At 43.1% G+C, this 14751-nt stretch overlaps 1 protein-coding gene across 1 annotated transcript in view; it reads left to right on the forward strand.

The window, feature by feature from the left end:
• Positions 1-14751, forward strand: part of TTC12 (tetratricopeptide repeat domain 12) — a 52405-nt gene that overhangs the window by 21771 nt on the left and 15883 nt on the right. Inside the window, exons 9-14 of the mRNA XM_011977020.1 lie at positions 2858-2918; positions 3374-3562; positions 4743-4812; positions 5915-6003; positions 8350-8518; positions 14123-14215. Coding sequence (XP_011832410.1) covers positions 2858-2918; positions 3374-3562; positions 4743-4812; positions 5915-6003; positions 8350-8518; positions 14123-14215 — 671 coding nt within the window. The remainder of the gene's footprint in view (positions 1-2857; positions 2919-3373; positions 3563-4742; positions 4813-5914; positions 6004-8349; positions 8519-14122; positions 14216-14751) is intronic.

Below are 14751 nucleotides of genomic sequence, written 5' to 3' on the forward strand. Positions count from 1 at the left end.
CTCTGTGTTTAACCTTTTGAGGAACTACCGAACTGTTTTTGAAAATGGCTGCAGCATTTTACATTCCTACCAGGAGTGTATGGGGGCTCCAGTTTTTCCACATCCTCTTCAATACCTGTTATCTATTTTTTTGTTATAGCTATTCTAGTGGGTGTGAAGTGATATGTCATTGTGGTATTGATCTGCATTTTTTTGGTGACTAATGATGTTGATGATCTTTTCATGTGCTTATTGGCCATTTATATATTTTCTTTGGAGAAATTTCTTTTTTTTATAATGAGATGTAAATGTCGTTTATATATTCTGAATACAAGTTTCTTATCAGATACATGATTTCCAAATATTTTCTTCCACTCCTTGTATTACCTTTTCATTTTCTTGATGATGTTCTTTGCAGCACAAAAATGTTTAAGTTTGATAAAGCCTCAATTACCTATTTTTTCTTTGGTTGCATGTGATTTTGGTGTTATATCTAAGAAATGATCATCTAATCCAAGGTCAGGAAGATGTATACCTATATTTTCTTCTAAAAGTTTTATGGCTTAGCTCTTAAATTTAGCTATCTCTAATCCATTTTGAGTTCATTTTTTGTATGATGTGAGGTTGAGGTTCAACTTCACTCTTTTTCATGTAGATGTCTACTTGTCCCAGAACCATTTGTTAAAGAGACCATTCTTTCCCCCATTGAGTGATTTTGGCACCCTTGTCAAAAATCAGTTGACCATAAATATATGGGTTTATTTTTGGTCTTCCAGTTTTATTCCATAGATCTACATGTCTGTCCTTGTGTCAGTACCACAGTGTCTTCATTTTTGTAGCTTTGTAATAAGTTGAGAAGTGAGAATCCTTCAGCTTGGTTCCTCTACTTTTTCAAGATTGTTTTAGCTATTCTGGTGCTCTTGAATTTCTGTATGAACTTCAAGATTATTGTGTCGATTTTTGCAAAGAAACCGGATGGAATTTTGATGGGTATTACATGAATTCATAAGTCAATTTGGCAAGTACTGCTATCTAAACAATATTAAGTCTTCCTATCCATGAACATAGGATGTCTTTCCATTTATAAGATATGTCTTTAAAATAAATTGCTTCATATTACACATTTTTTAAAAGTTTGTTGGATTTTAATTGTAAATGTAATGCAGGCTTATTGTAATGAAGCTAAATAAAAGAAATATGAATAAAGGAAATGTTAATCTTTCCCTGTCCACCAATTTTTATTTACTCATTCAATTTATTCATTCAGCAGATATTTATTGCATGCTTTCTATGTGTCAGACACTGTTAATACAGGCAATAAAGAATACATCAGTGAAACTAGACAAAGTCCTTGGCTTCATGGAACTCATGTTCTTGGGGTAAGGGTGACCAGGAGACAAAAACAATCAAATAGATGTGTAGTACGTTACATGCACTATGTTAGATAGTGGTATGTAGTACTGAGAAAAATAAATCAGGAAGCAGTAAAGATGAGACTGGTTTTATATAGAGTGGTAAGAAAAGGCTTTCTAAAGGAGTGGAGGGAGTGAAGTGAGCAAACCATGTGGATATATAAGGGAATAAATTCCTGGTGGAGGGATAGCTAGAATGCAGCCAGCAAGAGGAGAGCAACAGGAGATGAGGTCAAACAGGTGATAATGGTGGGGAAGGGGCTGATCCTGTAGGGCCTTACAGGCTTTTCAAAGGACTTTGGCTTTTACTTTGAGTGATCTTCAAGCTTTATTGGAGGATTTTGAGTAAAGGAATTAAATGATCTGACTTATATTTTAAAGGATTACTCTGACTGCTAGACCGAGCATGTGTTTCGGCATGGTAAGATAAGAACAGAGAACGAGTGATAAGGCTATTGCAATAAATATCCAAGCAAGAGGTGATGATGGGGACCAGGTTGGTAGTGACGGAGGTGGTAAGAAGTGATGGGATTTTGGATATTTACTGACAGTGAAGCCAACAAAAATTGTTGCTAGGTTAGATCTAGGGTTGAAGAGAAGTTGGATACAGGGTCACTCTGATGTATAGACTTCTGTTCCTGCAACACCGTTCTCTACTTTAATGCACTATTTTTTCCTTCAGTTTGTTTCTTAACTCTAGTCTTCTAGACGAACTTTGAACCTTCAAGATTATCTCAGAACTGTTTGTTTGTTTGTTTGTTTCTTTTGGGGGGTTTTTTTTTCTGAGCTTTTTCTCTAGGTGACTGGTTAGATTATACTCTGGGCAGTTCTTATATTCCTGTGAGAAATACAGCACTAAGCCCAGGAATCCCATGAACTAGAATCTTCATTTTTCCAGTAACTTTCTATCTAGCAATTTCCTCAATGAGAAGCTCTCATTCTTGAGTTTTCCAGCTGACTCTTATGTGGCCAATAAATGGATCCCTTACTGGTTCTCTTCACAGCCTGTACATTTAACTAGGCAGTTCTCTTTTCCTATTCCCGAGTCTCTGTCAACATTGCCTCTAGTTTCATTTATTTCCTAACTCCCTATGGACATATCTGACAGCCTTCTGTGCTCTGTCAGTGCAAATATCATATCTAAGTTTTGCATTTACTTTATGATTATTTCTATCCCAGACAGACATGATCCACAAGAATTTAAGACTGGATATTTTTCATCATGAGCATCTAACAACACTGTTTCTTTAAAACGAATTTTGAAATAATACCTGTTGCCCCCTAGAACTGGAGAAGCCTGAACAAAATGTCAAATGCACACTGTGTTCCTGTGCCTGCCTCCTGCACTGGGAGCAGGAGGAGGCGTGGAGAAAATAATGAAGCAGCCAAGCCCAATGACACCCATTGTCTTTCTCATAATCACGTTTACCCCAACCACTCTTCAAGGTCTTGTTTCTTTTTTCTAGTCTAGAGAGTGTTATAAGAAGATCTTAGAAATAAACCCCAAGCTGCAAATCCAGGTGAAAGGTGAGTGTGTTCCTGCTGAGACCCCTTGTCTGAACTCCACCTCCCTCTGCCTCCTGCCTTAGAATGCCTTCCGTGCTTTCACTGCTCTTGGCCACAAGGCAGCAGCGGATCCTCTTTCCTGCACAGTTCAGTCTTCTGTGTTAACTGGCCCACTCTGCTCCTCTGCTTGCTGTAATCCCTTGCAAATATTAATATTTGCCTTCTTCGTTTTCTACACCATCCTCCCTTAGACACTTTTAGACTCCCTTGAATCTCCAACAAGGTTTAAGATTCTGGTTGTAGATTTAGACTGTTTCTAAAATTTTCCTTGCTAAAGAAGAGTTTTAATTATTTTAATGCTTTATGCTTCTCAAACTCCCATCATCAAAAGAAAGTAAAAAAAAAAAAGGTTGCTTCTTGTGTGGTATTGTTGATTGTTAGGGTTTTGTTTTGCTTTTCCTTTCTTGTTTTTCTAGATTACCTGAATCAAGTAGATCTTCAGGAAAAAGCAGACCTTCAAGAAAAGGAAGCCCATGAACTGCTGGATTCAGGAAAGAACACAGCTGTGAACACCAAGAACCTCCTGGAGACCCTTTCCAAGCCTGACCGGATCCCCTTGTTCTATGCAGGGGGGATTGAGATCCTGACTGAAATGATAAAGGAGTGTAAGCCAGAGATGTGTGTGATCTCACGAGTGCTGTCAGTGTGAAGGGACATGTTCAGAGGTCTGCCCTCAAGAATCCCTCCCTTTCTTCCGCAAATATTGATTGAGGATGTACTCGTAATGTAGCTGCTAAAAGGGGTGCACAAGAATGTCCTCCCGCCTCTGCTCCGTCCTCTTTACAGAGCGTGCGTACACTCGGCACACGTGTAAGAAACATACACAACACAACACATACACATGACACACGCTCCATATATACTTACATACGCCACACATGCGCTCAGCTTTCACTCACTTGAATATATCCTTATATTACGCACACACCACATACCGCACACAGCACACTCACACCATAAGTACTCACGTCAGTCCACATATCTTGCGCACACTCCACCCTCACATTTTCTCCACACACCCCATGCACATCCTGCATGTACTCCACATATACCCCCACAGACACCTCAAGCATCCCATACCACCTCGCACACTTTCCCTCCACTGTGGAGGAATGGAAGACAGAATTTTATAGGTTAAACTGTAAGGTTCACCCAGTTACACTGATGGCTGCTTAGGATGTGAAAATGGTTTCAGAGCAAACATCAGCTCTCCTACTAATGAGGGTCATACTGTTTTCTTTTACTAGCTCTTGTAAACATTGTTACCAAGGCTTAAATAATCTCTATACTCAGTGACAGCATGTTGTTTGTACAAATAGATGGAGTGTCTGACTTCTCTTTAGTGTACAATGGAGGGCATACAAATACCCCCTTTAGCAGTTTCTTGGAGATTATAAATTCCTCTCTAGAGCCTGGAAATAGCTTTGAAATAAATATTTAAGAACAAATGGATATGCTGGTACTTCCCATAGGTTAAGCAGCTCTGGGAAGCTCTCTAAAGATTACAGAATGATGAGCTGTGCAGATAGCCCTTGTGGCTACCCCAGCTCTGTTCTCCTTCTGTAAACAGTCCCTCTACCTGAGAGGCACTGAGGCCTCTGACACTGAGAGGTTGCTGACAATTGTATTTTTCCAAATGTAAAGTTGATTTGTTTCTGCCAAACCATTCATGTGGGCACCGTGACATTCCATATTAGGTTTCTCATTAGCAGGTGGCTGTGTCGCAGCTAGACACCAGCCAGCCAGTTTGGGAGTCTAAAGTGGTTTTCTCTGTATCTGTTTCAGGCACAGAACAAACTTTATTCAGAATGCACGATGGATTTAGTATCATCAGTGACAACGAGGTCATAAGAAGGTAGGGATGTTCATAAAGACAGCCCAGCATCAAAGCAAGGGAAGATAACCACTTCTTATGAAATCAGACACGAGGCATATAGACAGTCACATTTCTGAACATTACCACCCTTCAATCAGTAGTGGGGGGCTCTCCAGGAGTGCAAAGCTACTACACGAACATCTTTGAGTGCTGGCCTTAAAGTCACTGGAGTTACACTGCAGTTAACAATTGAGGCTGGGCACGGTGGCTCATGCCAGTAATCCCAGCACTTTGGGAGGTCAAGGCGGGCGGATCACTTGAGGTCAGGAGTTTGAGACCAGCCTGGCCAACATGGTGAAACCCCGTCTCCACTGAAAATACAAAAATTAGCTGGGCATGGTGGCGGGCACCTGTAATCCCAGCTGCTCGGGAGGCTGAGGCACAAGATCACTTGTATCTGAGGGGTGGAGGTTGTAGTGAGCCGAGATCACGCTACTACACTCCAGCCTGGGTGATACAACCAGATTCAGTCTCAAAAAAAAAAAACAATTTAAGAGAGAGGAACAGCAGCACTTCCCAGGGCTCCTCTAAGCTCTTCAAAGTCAGAGAAATTATCATTCTTGCTGCTTTCTCACCAGTTTTTGCAAGGTTGTCATTTGTTTATTTCTTCTTTTGGAATTTGCTGATCATATCAAGAGTGATATAAATGTAAATGGCCCAATCCCATTTATAATTTCATCTGAAGAAAGACCTGTATGGTAGGAGGCAGTTTGCTAAAGTGACTGTATTTTAATTTCAGTCGTTCTGGTGTGCTTCCTGAGGCTTAGGATACCGGTGTGGGTTGGAGTCACCAGTACATGTCTTGTGTTCTCAGCCACAGTTCATTGGTCCCAGTGCAGCCATCACCCATGGCACTGGCTCACTGCCTAGCCTCTGTACAGCCCAGGCTTCCTCAGTCCACGTCCTTGGCCTGGGACTCATGGTTCCATGATTGATCCTGGTGACCCATGGCTCTGGATTATAAAACTATACTTTCTGAAACCTGCATTTGGCGAATCTCAGGATGAAATAAAACCAAATGGAAGAGAAAATCAAGGCTGATTTTCAGACTTTTAAGATAGCCCTCCTTTGTCCATTCTAGGTGTTTTTCCACAGCAGGAAAAGATGCAATTGAAGAGACGGTCTGTGTGTCTGTTCTCAAGCTCTGGCAAGCAGTGTGCTGCGGGAACGGTAAGCCTGGGTAATCACCACTGATCACCATTAATGCGCTGCGTGCAAGGGAGTCCGCTGTTGGGCTGACTGTCTTCCCCAAAGGCCAGGCCCTGGAGAGTTGATGTCTAGACTTCCCCACACACTCGCTCCCTCCAGGAAAGCTTATGGATCAAAAGCAAGGTAGACAGATGAGGGGTGAGGTCAATGAAGGGAGGAGGTTGTCAGCATAATGAGTGGCCTCCTCTCTCCTCTCCTCCTGCTCTTTGCAGACTCATGACTTCCGTTCGTGCACTGGCAATGAGGTAGATGGAGTTCTTCTTTTCTTGTCAGCCTAAAATATTGTTCCTTTTTGCTAACCACAGTACCTTTCCAGCATCCTGAGATTTATAGTCATCCCCGCCGGTATCTTCAGACACTAATTAGCGTCTAGTATTGACATAGTAGAATGCCACGGGCATTTTATTTACTGGGCTAACACTTAGGCTTTTTGCATATATGCATCTTTCAGGGTTCATTACATTTTTGTGTAATCTTTCTTAATCTCTTTTGTAACTTCAATGTAAATACAAATTTTAGTTACTTCTGTCATTTTTAAGAAGTGTGTTTCATAGGAAAAAGTTTGACGCTGGACAGAAACACTGAAAATGGGGATAATAGTAGCTATGTCTCCTTTTCACAGGGCGACTGTGGGGAGCCAGCGATAGAGCTTGTGAATGCAGTTTGTATACTCTGAGATGTTAAGTAGGAGATAGTGCCTTTTTTTTTCTTTTTTAGTAGAGTAGAGGAATCAAGAACTTAAGAAATTAAACTCTTGAAAATCTAGACAATTGGGGGGCCTATTTCCTGACAAGGATTAAGGGGAATTATGCCCAGACTACTATCATCATCAAGGTGCCTTGCTACCCTGTGTAAGACCCTGCACCAGCTTAGGGCAGTGTTTTTGCAAACTCCCTACAGGAGGGTGAGGAAGGCAGGACTTGGCGATGGTATGTCTACTCAGCGTGAACCTGACATAACAATCTATTTACTCTATTTCTGCGAACCTATTTATTGTTTCTGTGAACCTTACAGTTACATTTTTTTATCATCTGAAAAATATTTTCAGATACCTGTGATGTAAATGCTGTGTCTCAGGTCAATAAAATCTTGATATATCTAACTCAATAAATGCAAAGCAGTTTTTCAAAAGGGCAAGGGAATGCTTAAAAGTAAGGAAGTGGAAATATGTCAGTGATCTATTGTGGAGTGGGGAAGAGAAGCCAATTACAGGGTAGGTTGTATATTTTACACATTATTTATATGAGAGGTGAATAATACCTCCTTTGGGGAATGGGCTTACCTGGAGGGGTATCAACTAACTCTGTGTTGTTTGAATTATTTATATCAAGCTACTTTTCTAGTATAAGAAAAAAATATATAATCAACAAGGACCTTTTCATTTCAGAAATCAGTAGATCCTATCTTACATGGACAAGAGTAATTATAGGTGAAGTGTGGGACTGAAATGTAATGTTTGCAACGAAAACATGGTTTGATATGTGGGCTACACATAGGATCCTGCAGTCCTGTTACTCCGGCTCTTTCAGGGCAAGCAGAAACCTGGTGTGTGTCTTCTCCTGGATGCTGTGTGCTGTGTGTAAATGGGCAATTAGCACAGGATGGGAGAGAGCCTAGGGTAATGAGGTCCATGTGATGGGACCCACCCCTTTGAGAGCCAGTTTGCTCTGTTTCACAGCTTTGCCTCATACTGCAGTCTGTACCCTGCAGTTTCAAACAAATTCATGTACCTGGTCAGAAAATAAAGCAGATGAAAGGGGATAAATCTACTGCCACCACCGTGGAAGAGCTTATGTTCTAGGAAGGAGGGCACACTTTATTCTTTAATGCTCTCATGTGATATTTTAGTTTCCTGGATAACATTTCCTCAAATGACCACTCTAGCCATTGTGTGAATATTGGTGGTCTAAAGACATTCCACAATTAAACTGATTTATTTCCCTTTGGTAGTGTTTCCAGATACCACACACCAAGGAGGCTTGACAATAATAATGACATAGTTGATTTCTGGTTGCCAGTCCCTGTCTGGCACAGTCACGTACTGATTCATTTAATCCTCATGACGTCCCTGTAGGTAGGAACGTAATCCTCGTTTTACTGATGAGGAGACCAAGGAGCACTGGTAAGGTCACTCCCCTGGGCATTCAGACCCAGCAGTCTGGTTCTAGAATCCACACTCTTACACTTCATTATCCTGCCTTCAAATGAGTGGGCACCAGTTGAGTTTCCCGTTAGGAGAGAGGGCGACAGAGCTAGTTTAATTGCCGTGATGGCACGCATAAGACACACAACGCCTGTGTTTTGCAGAGGAAAATCAGCGTGTGCTAGTGATGCACCCTGACAGGGCCAGGCTGTTGGCCACCCTCTTGTCCTCCAAGGTCCTGGCCATCAGGCAGCAGAGCCTTGCCCTGCTGCTACAGCTCGCCCAGACTGAGAGCGGACGGAGCCTGATCATCAGCCACCTTGACCTGACCAGGTAAGCCTCTGCTGGCAGGATCTTCCTGGGACATTTCGTGTCATCACTTGACAAGTTCAGGTGTGCCTGTCTCCCCCTTATATCTCTGATGTGTGACTTGAAGGATCAGTAACAGAAAGAGCCTTTGACAAGAGTGCTCTGTCATGAGGACCTCTGAGACAGACTCCTGTCTGAACTTGCTACCATGGACAGTTTCACTTCTCCTGAGCAACTGGCTTGTCCCCATCCCATAAATGGTGCAAATGGCAGCCCTTCCATAGCCAGATCAGGAGCCCCACCTTAAAATAGGTTACTTGCTTCTGTGCCTTTGGCCTCGGTCCTATCTCTACCTTGTTCCTACCCTTCCTTTTCTTCTTTCATTCTTATTTGAGGTAATCCTATCTTATTCTATGTGTCCTTAAACCCTTTCTGGAACAAGATGCACTATGAATAAATAAAACATTTCGAATACTGTTAAATGGAGGTCTTTCCAAAGTGTAAGACTATGAGCATAGAATGTGTGTCCCCTGAGTAGACTTTCTAGAAAGATTACTGAACCACAGTGATTCCGCCCAGTTCTTTATAATTTATTACTTCATTTTTAAATTATTTATTTGTTATTTTGCTTACTTGTTTTACTTATTCATTTATTTACTTTTATTAAGTTTTCAGTTTATCTTTACATGATTAGTTTGAACATATGAAATTGTCACTTATTAGATCTAAAAGGTTGCATGCCCGCCATTTCGTGTGGTTCAATCTAACAGAAACAGTGGCGATTATTGTAACTTGCTTTATAAATGTTTCTCACACAATCTAAAAACAGGAGATTACCCTTCTGAGTTTTTTTGTTCACTGCTATTTTGTTTTATCTCCCCTCATGCTGCGAGGTAGGCAAGGTAAGCTTTATTACATCATGTCACTCATGGGGCAGGAAGAACTATAGCAAGGAACCACGGGAATCTCACCCAACTAGCCTAGCCCCCAGGTACTGTTCTGAGGACCCAGCTCCACTCTGTGTTCTCAGTAGGAAAAGGAGCCAGACCTGCTGCAGCTGGCTCCTGTTCCTTCCAGATCTTTTTAGGACCCTGCCGAGCCCTCCCACACGGTCCAATCTGGTGTGGAGGTCCATGTGTGCCGTGACAGGGTGGTTATTAAGCCTTGCCTACGGCTCCCCTTCCAGGCCCAGTCGCAGCCGCAGTGGCTCCCGGGAAAGGCTTTGGCAAGCCACTGAAGCTGAGGCTGCGCGGCAGATGCAGATTGTTAGTGGACTTAAATTCCCCAAAAGCACATTTCGCATTTCAAATGACTGCAGTCATTTCCTCAATACCTTCGTCGCATTTTTTTTAATATTGTTTTTGTCTCTTTGAGTAAATGTAGCTATAGCTATCATGGGCTTTTCCCCTCAAGCTATCTCTGAATTGCTTGAGTTTCAATGTGCATTTTTCCAGTGTCTCGCAGAGTGGCGTTCACGATCACCTCGTGTGGTCCTGCCTACTCTCTTTAGACAGTCAGAGAAACCTCAGCTTTTTACTTTTATGCCCACTAGCCTCCTTAACGTGCATCTCCAGTTGAACCAGACAAGAATGGGTTCTCTGTGATGAAATGAGGCAGTTTGAAGCAAGACAGGGCTGCGCATAGCCCCATGACCGTCACGGCAGCACACTTATCACATTCCTCCCACAATGCTTATCCTCAGAGAAGAGGTTGAAGGCATGAATGTGTGCTGGCCAAGGACCAGTGTCATTTTGTCAGAAGTGCTGGGTTTTAGTCTTAAGCAGTACTGAGCTTCAATTCCCTGCGTGTCTCTGCTTGTGTGACCCAGGCACTGACGGGCCCTGGCATCTCATCTGCATCACTCACTTACGATGACACTTACAGGGGGTGATGCAGTTGAATTTTTTCTGCTGCATTATGCAGAATACTTGAGCGAAAGGAGCTTAAGCAAAATAAAGCCTGGCTTGTTTTTTCACCTAATAAAATGAGACTAAAGATAGCAGCTGTTGGTGCAGGGGCTTAACGATGTCGAGGTCAAAGTCTGTGCCCTTCTCTTGACCTTCCTCACATGGTCATACCTTCGCTCTTGCTGCAACTCCAAGCTTCACATCCTTCTTTAAGACAGGTCAGCACCAGCTGGATCTGTCCCTTTTATCAAGAAAAGCTACTGCCTATTTCTCTTTGGACAGAATTTTGTCACATGCTACCCCTAGTGGAAAAAAAAAATGATCCCAGCTTCTTCTGTAGTAGAGTTAGGAAGAATAGAAGGGAATGGAGAATATCTGTGGGGTTAGCCAGCAAACAGCATCTGCTATAGAAAAAAAAAAAACAACAACAACTAACATCAAGCAAGCCTGACACATGGTATGACAGGGGCTCAATATTTTTATAATCATTTTCTCTTAGGGAATATTGTTCAGGGTCCCAAACTGAAGTAACCATGCATTTACTGGTTACATGAAAGCTTTTTCTGACCTGTGGTTCACTCACAGAGACAGTTGCTTATCAGCAGAGCAGAAAATCTGCCACCATAAAAGAGGGTATGTGAGGAAATAGAAAGGGATACACCGTCCTCTATAGGTGCTGAGTCCAGTTAGGATGTGTGCATTGTCACATAGAGAGGGGGGCTAGCTGTTTATGTCTCTCAGGACAAAGCCAAGATGGTCTTAGGCTATTGTCTCATCTGTGCTATTCAGGTTCATTAGCATTTATTTTCAAGACCGAAGAAAATAGGTTTAAATTGGTGAAGGAAGAATCTGAACTGACTGTAAAACAAATAAATTGTTTTTGACAGCAGGAACACTGGAATCCATTTCTGAAGATGTTAGGGATTTGTAGAAGCTCGGTGTCACCTGGACCCTCAGAAACCATCCAGTCAAGCCCCACTCAGCATAGATGTCCTCTGCATACCCCCATACAGCCTGTGCATCATGCCCTCCAGGGGAGATGCCAGCAGTTTTCATTATTTTTATCTCCATTTGATTCGGGATGGGCACTAACGCAGCTAATAGACTGGGTGGAGGAAGTCTGTCCCCAGTTAGTGAGAGGCGTGGGTCTCACCTCCCAAGGTAGCCAACTGTCCATTTCAGGACAGTTCTGATTGATATAAATTATCTCCTTATACTGTGCGTAAGTTGCCTGCCCCATACTATTCTGGGGTTGATTCTGCCTCCATACATTGAGGCCCAGGCCCAGACTCCTTCCAGCTTTCCAGTACTTTAGGTATCTGAAAATACTGATATATTTCAGGTTAAGCATCCTTGTTACCTCCATCATTCCTTTGATGATTTGGCCTCCAGACCACTCCTAGAATAAGTGGCTAAATAGATCCAGCACCATAGTTATGGGTGACTGGAGTTCATATTCCCAAAAGCCCAGTCTGATAGCCTGTCATCTGTCTTTCTTAAAGATGTCAAGGTCAAAGTCTTCACCCTTCTCTGTCCTGTGGCATTTGGTCCTATTGATCACTACTCTTCTTGAAACTCCACCACAGTGATTGTCAGGACACCATCCTTCCTGGCCCCCCTCCTACCTCCTGGCTATTCCTTTGTGGTTTCCTTTGCAAGCCCCCCTATGCTATCACCCTTCCAAGTCAGGGACCCTGGGATCCTACCCTTGTCCCTCTTCCCATCCATGGCTTTCATCAAGAAGCAAAGGGTGTAAGTCTCACTCTGCTGAGTGTGAGATGAAAATACCCTTCTGCTACTGGACATCTCTATCACAACATCCACAAGTATCAGTGACCTAATAAATCAAAACGTGGTCTCACACCAGTTCATCTACCTGAATTTCCTGTCTTCATAGAGGGTATCTCCGCCTATCCAGTCGCCTAAGCCAATGTCCTGGAAGTGACCTGGCTCTCCCTCACCACATCCATAAGATAGTATGCTGCCAGCTCTTTCTCCTTAGCATCTCCTGAATTCATTTTCTTCTAGTTCTCCTCTACTCTCTCCAGTCATTTCTTCCAGGTCTTCGTGAGCGTCTCTTTGTGTTTTTACGGTGCTTCTTACTCTGCTGCTACCTCAGCCTGGTCCCTTAGCCTTTATTGTCTGGATAATCACAGTTCTCCCCTGGTTGAATTCCTGCCTCCTGTACTACCTGCTCCAATCCAGCTTCCACCGTACACTGAAGGGATTTTTCTAAAATGCACATTTGTTCTGCTCTTTTCCTACTTAACTCACTGAAATAACTTCCTTGTAAGGCTGGTTCTCCAATTACTGAGAAATATAATGGCTAGGAATCACATGAGGACTTCATTACAAAGCAGCCTCCTGGAGCCTCCTCCCACTCAGACTGACTGAGGAATCTGTCCCGGAGACCCCCACCACCAACCACACATTGGAGAACAGTGGCCTACAGGGCAAAGTACAGACTTTCCAGCAGGCCCTAGAAGGCCGCCAGGATCTGGGCTCTGTCCAGCTCTCTACCGTCCCCTGTTTTCCCCTCACATCCTAAGTATTAACTGCATGCCAGCAGTCCCCAAATGTGCTCCTGCAATTCTATGCCCACGTAGTCTGTGACTGCAGGTGGCTTTGCCTGACATGCCACTGTACCCGTCCCCGTGGGCCCGACACTGGCCTGCAAGCTGCCTGGAACCAGGACATTTTCTTGTTTCATTGTTAGGACCCCAGAACCGACCACATTGCCTGGCACCCAGTCAGTGCTTGTTCATTGTGATTGGTCAAATGGATAAACGAATGAATAGCTAACACTATACTTCAAGAGACACTGAAGTGTCATCTATTGAAGGCTTCTTCACTTCCATCCCCACACCTCCCACCAGCGAGACTCTGGTCCCCTCAACATGTGTCTGTTTCTAACATATCACCTAAGACAGTTTATCTTATTTATTTACATATGTATCACTGTAGGAGACCAGGAGCTCAGTACTGAGCACAGTATACTTAGCACCTTGTAGATGCTTAATGCAAGTTTGCTGGATGAACAAATTCCTCTTACTTCCATTGTCGTGGTGCCAGTAAGTCCATTTGGGTAGCCTGAGATTGTATCAGGTGTTTTTGGCATCTGTGTTAGACTGTTTGCTCATTTTGTGTTTGTAAGTGGCTAAAAATCCTTAAATATTTCTCATATGAACCAGTTACAAACCAGGTCTCACAATTCTGTTACTTATGCAGAATTTCCAGCTCTAAGTGGAAGACTTTGAGCTTAACCCTATTAAATTTAATCTAATATATTCAGCAGCCTGTCACAATCTTGTTAAATCTTTATTCCATCACCCACCTTATTAGGGGGCCCTCCCACTTTAGTCATCAGCAGATTAGTAAGCATGCCATTTAGATGTCATCTAAGTTAATGAACTTGACTGAGCCAGAGTCACATGGCAGAGTCCCAGAAACTCCTTCTGAGCTGGCGTCCGATAATCAATAAACTTTGGTTAAAAGTATTCAGCATTCTGGGGATTCACATTAAGTGGTGGAGCCAGCCACTTAAGAGTGTCTGTTTCCGGGTGGGCAAGGAGCTAGGCTTCCTAGGAGGGCATGGCAAGGCACCCTTTCTGCTTATTTCACCCGGATGCTGACTGCTTTTTGGTTTCCTTGCAAGGTTACCCTGTTGGGATGTTGTTAGTTGGAGGACAGCTACCTCTGAGGTTACTATGGTTTTTTGCAGATTATTGGAAGCCCTGGTGTCATTTCTTGATTTCTCGGATAAGGAGGCCAACACTGCTATGGGACTGTTCACAGACTTGGCTCTGGAAGAAAGGTAATTTTTTTTATTTATAGAAATTGACATTTCTTCTTCAGTCTTTGTTGAACTGTCTGATCTTTAAAAATGTGCCGTATTCAGAGAGGCTAGGCCAAGTCTCCAAGTGAGTGTTGCAAGATTCACTGAGAAGGAGGGCTGATGCCTCCCAGGGGGCTGCGGCCACCCACTCCCATTCTAGTCACTCTGCCTAGAGGCTGACCTGGGCCTCCATGGGTTTGGAAGCAGCAGCATACTTAAAGCAGTGCCTCTCACAGTAGGCAAGCCTCCAGTGTATCGGGAACCTTCCTTCCTTCTAATCAGTGCCTGGTACGTAGGAGTTGCCCAGCAAATTCGCGTTGAATGAACCTGAGTGAGCCCGTGAGCCAGCAAGCAAGAATGAACAGTCAAATGCAGCCGCCTCTGGGGTTGCCAGTGACATCATGAGTAACGACCTCCTTCTGCCCCATGGCTTTGTGTTGTTTTGTCTTGTTTTGCCTGGCTGCTGGGGATGATAGTAAGGGTCTTAGTTTTCATAATTTTTCAAGAGCTTTTTT

This window comes from Mandrillus leucophaeus, unplaced genomic scaffold (assembly GCF_000951045.1).
Source record: "Mandrillus leucophaeus isolate KB7577 unplaced genomic scaffold, Mleu.le_1.0 Scaffold172, whole genome shotgun sequence".
Lineage (NCBI taxonomy): Eukaryota > Metazoa > Chordata > Mammalia > Primates > Cercopithecidae > Mandrillus > Mandrillus leucophaeus.